Source organism: Eimeria tenella, genomic scaffold (assembly GCF_000499545.2).
Source record: "Eimeria tenella Houghton genomic scaffold, Eth_scaff4335, whole genome shotgun sequence".
In the NCBI taxonomy this organism is placed as follows: domain Eukaryota; phylum Apicomplexa; class Conoidasida; order Eucoccidiorida; family Eimeriidae; genus Eimeria; species Eimeria tenella.
The window spans coordinates 1-2,944 of NW_013545257.1; the positions used below are offsets into that span (position 1 = coordinate 1).

The 2,944-nt window shown below is 56.5% G+C and overlaps 2 protein-coding genes across 2 annotated transcripts; both read right to left on the reverse strand.

Annotated features, from left to right (window-relative positions):
• Window positions 1–347: 347 nt before the first annotated feature.
• Window positions 348–1,310, reverse strand: ETH_00039495 (histone H3 variant, putative; the record flags this gene model as incomplete). Its single annotated transcript, XM_013380030.1, has 3 exons — window positions 348–501; window positions 706–800; window positions 966–1,310. 3 exons carry the CDS (start codon window positions 1,308–1,310, stop codon window positions 348–350), a joined length of 594 nt encoding a protein of 197 aa, XP_013235484.1.
• Window positions 1,311–1,995: 685 nt separating this feature from the next.
• Window positions 1,996–2,828, reverse strand: ETH_00039500 (uncharacterized protein; the record flags this gene model as incomplete). The annotated part of the gene is made up of 3 exons (XM_013380031.1): window positions 1,996–2,038; window positions 2,142–2,265; window positions 2,411–2,828. 3 exons carry the CDS (start codon window positions 2,826–2,828, stop codon window positions 1,996–1,998), a joined length of 585 nt encoding a protein of 194 aa, XP_013235485.1.
• Between the last annotated feature and the right edge of the window lie 116 nt (window positions 2,829–2,944).

Here is a 2,944-nt window from a genome sequence, read left to right on the forward strand (position 1 = left end):
CTGCTGCAGCAGCTGCTGCAGCAGCTGCTGCTGCTGCTGCAGCAGCAGCAGCGGCGCCAAAATAATTCAGTGTTCCCTACCGCAAATGAAGCGCTGCGGTGTCTACAAATTCCCTCTGGGCCCAAACCCTAAACCCCAGACCCCAGACCCCAGACCCTAAACCCTAGGCCCCAAACCCTCGGCGTAAACCCTAGGGCACATTTGCTGCCGCTGCTGCTGCTGCTGTTGCTGTTGCTGCTGCTGCTGCCGCGGCGGTTCAACGGTTAAGGGTTTGGGTGCTGTGCGCGCGGCGGCGCCGCAGCGCGCCGCGGGCGGGGCCCGAGGGTTTAGGGTTTAGGGTTTAGGGTTTAGGTTCTTCGGATTCTCCTGGCCAAGTGCAAGTCCTTCGGCATTACTGTAACTCTCTTTGCATGCAAAGCACACAAATTAGAGTCTTCAAAAAGCCCCACAAGAAAGGCCTCTGCTGCAGACTGCAGCGCCTCCAGCGCAGTGGCCGTGAACCTAAACACCAAAAAAGGGTTTAGGGTTTAGGGTTTGGGGTTTGGGGTTTGGGGCTGGGGCCTGCGTTTTTGTTCTTTTTATGTTTGCTCATTTATTGTCGCTGCTCAGGACTGCTCTTTCGAATCCGCTGCGGAGCTGCGTGCTGCAGCTACAAACCCTAATCCCTAAACCCTAAACCCTAAACCCTAAACCCTAAACCCTCACCTGTACATGCCCGCATAGGGCGGCGTGAACTTCTGCGCCACTTCTCTCACAAGGCGAAAGAATGGAGACCGAGGAATCAGCAGCTCTGTACTGTTCTGCACCCGCAAACCCCAAACCCTAAACCCTAAACCCTAAACCCTAATCCCTAAACCCTCAACCTGAACCCTACGCCTTGGCCACATACTTCAGGCATTCCGCATTCCTTTCCTCCAGTCAAACCCTAAACCCTAAACCCTAAACCCTAAACCCTAAACCCTCACTCGGTATTTGCGGATTTCCTTAAGGGCCTTAACCCCTGGGTGGGCTCTAGCGCGGTGGCCAACTCCAACTTGCCTCCGCACTGGGGGCCCCCTTGGGGGCCCCCCTGGGGGCCCCTCGGGGGGCCCCCCTGGGGGGCCCCCTGGGGGGCCCCCTGGGGGGCCCCCTTGAAGGGCCCCCTTGCGAGCAGGGGTCGGCGAAGGCGAGGAGGAGCTGCCGCTCTCTGGGCTGCTGGGGAAGGAAGCTGAGGGCCTCCTCCTTTGCTGCTGCTGCTGCTGCTGCTGCTGCTGCTGGTGAGTGCGTGTTGCCGCAGGCCCCCGGGAAGGCTTGTGCTTGAGCCGCGCCATTCGGGGAAAGCTCTAGGGTTTAGGGTTTAGGGTTTAGGGTTTAGAACATCAGGTGCACTCATCTCCCCTGGGGCCCCAGCAAACGCAGAAGCAGCCAGCAGCAGAGGCAGCAGGGGCCCCCGGGGCCTCTGGGCTGCCTGCGGCTTGCAAAAAACCGGAAAAACTTTCGAGTTTAATTAAATTAATTAAATTAAATAAATTAAATAGACAAAAGCCATTATAAATGATGCAGACACTTCGCAAGGCGCGGTGTCCGCGCCAGGGCTGGGGTGTATGCGCAGCTCCGCAGGACTCATCCAAATGCGTTTTTCTCCATTTTCCCCTTTTTGAATCAATTTAAGCAAAAAAGACAACTTAAATGCATTTTAATCATTTATTTCAAGTAAGTTGAGCTGCTGAAGGCTCCGCAGCAGCAAAAGCTGCAGCCGCTGCCGACGACGCCCGCCCCGGTGTCTCAGCCTTCCAGCAGCAGCAGCAGCAGCAGCAGCAGAAGCACCCGCAGCAGCAGCAGAAGCAGCAGCAGCAGCACTAGGAGCAACAAAAGCCAAGATGCAAGTGGCAAAGAATGGGTTTAAGTCTTTTGCCGTTCGTTCGTTCCAGCAGCAAAAAAAATTGCGCTGCCGCAACCAAACCCTAAACTCTAAACCCTAAACCCTAAACCCTAGCGGGGCCTAGAGTTTCCACTTCAAGGCTTCTGGGGCTGCGCTGTGGGATCAGGCAGGCCGAGGCTGCAAGCACAAAAACCCTAAACCCTAAACCCTAAACCCTAAACCCTCCACATAGACGCCAAACCCTAAACCCTAAACCCTAAACCCAAGGGTTTTCACTCACTCTTTCAAAGTCCTACGGAGCTGCTGCTTTTGTGCTGGCTGCAGCAAAACGCGCAGCAGCAGCAGCTTCTCTATGCGCAGCAGCTGCAGCAGCAGCTGCTGAGCCAGCAGCAGCAACTCAGGGCCTGCACACAAACCCTAAACTCTAAACCCTAGGTCCCAAGTCGCAAGCCCTCAAAAGGAAAGAAGTGAGCAGCAAATTATTATCTCAAATCCTAGGGTTTAGGGTTTAGGGTTTAGGGTTTACGGTGTAGGGTTTAGGGTTTGCACCTTGGGGTGTCTCTAGAGTTGAACAAACCCTCTGCAGCGCAGCAGCAAAAGAAAGCAAAGAAAGCCATCCATCTGGCCCGAAACTGCCGCTGCTGCTGCTGCTGCTGGTGTTGCTGTTGCTGCTGCTGCTGTTGCTGTTGCTGCTGCTGCTGCTGCTTGCTGCTGTCTTGTTCTGTAGGTGAGTTATGAGGCACTTTAGAAACCCCGGCAGCCAGCTGCTCCGCAGCAGCAAATTTCCTGCTGTTGCTGCTGCTGTTGGTGGTTCTGCTGCTGCTGCTGCTGCTGCTGCTTCGGGTTGCGCGGTGGCAGCGGCAGCAGCAGGCGTTGGTGGTTGCAGCAGCTGCAGCAGCAGCTCTATCAGCTGCAGAGCGTCAGCAGGCTTTGCTGCTGCAGCAGCTGCTGCTGCTGCTTTCCCCATGTGCCACTGCAGCAGCTCGAGGGCCCCCTGCTGCAGCAGCAGCGGCAAGGGGGGCCCCTCAGCAGCAGCAGCAGCAGCAGCAGCGCTGCACCGCTGCAAAGATAGCAGCGCTTTGC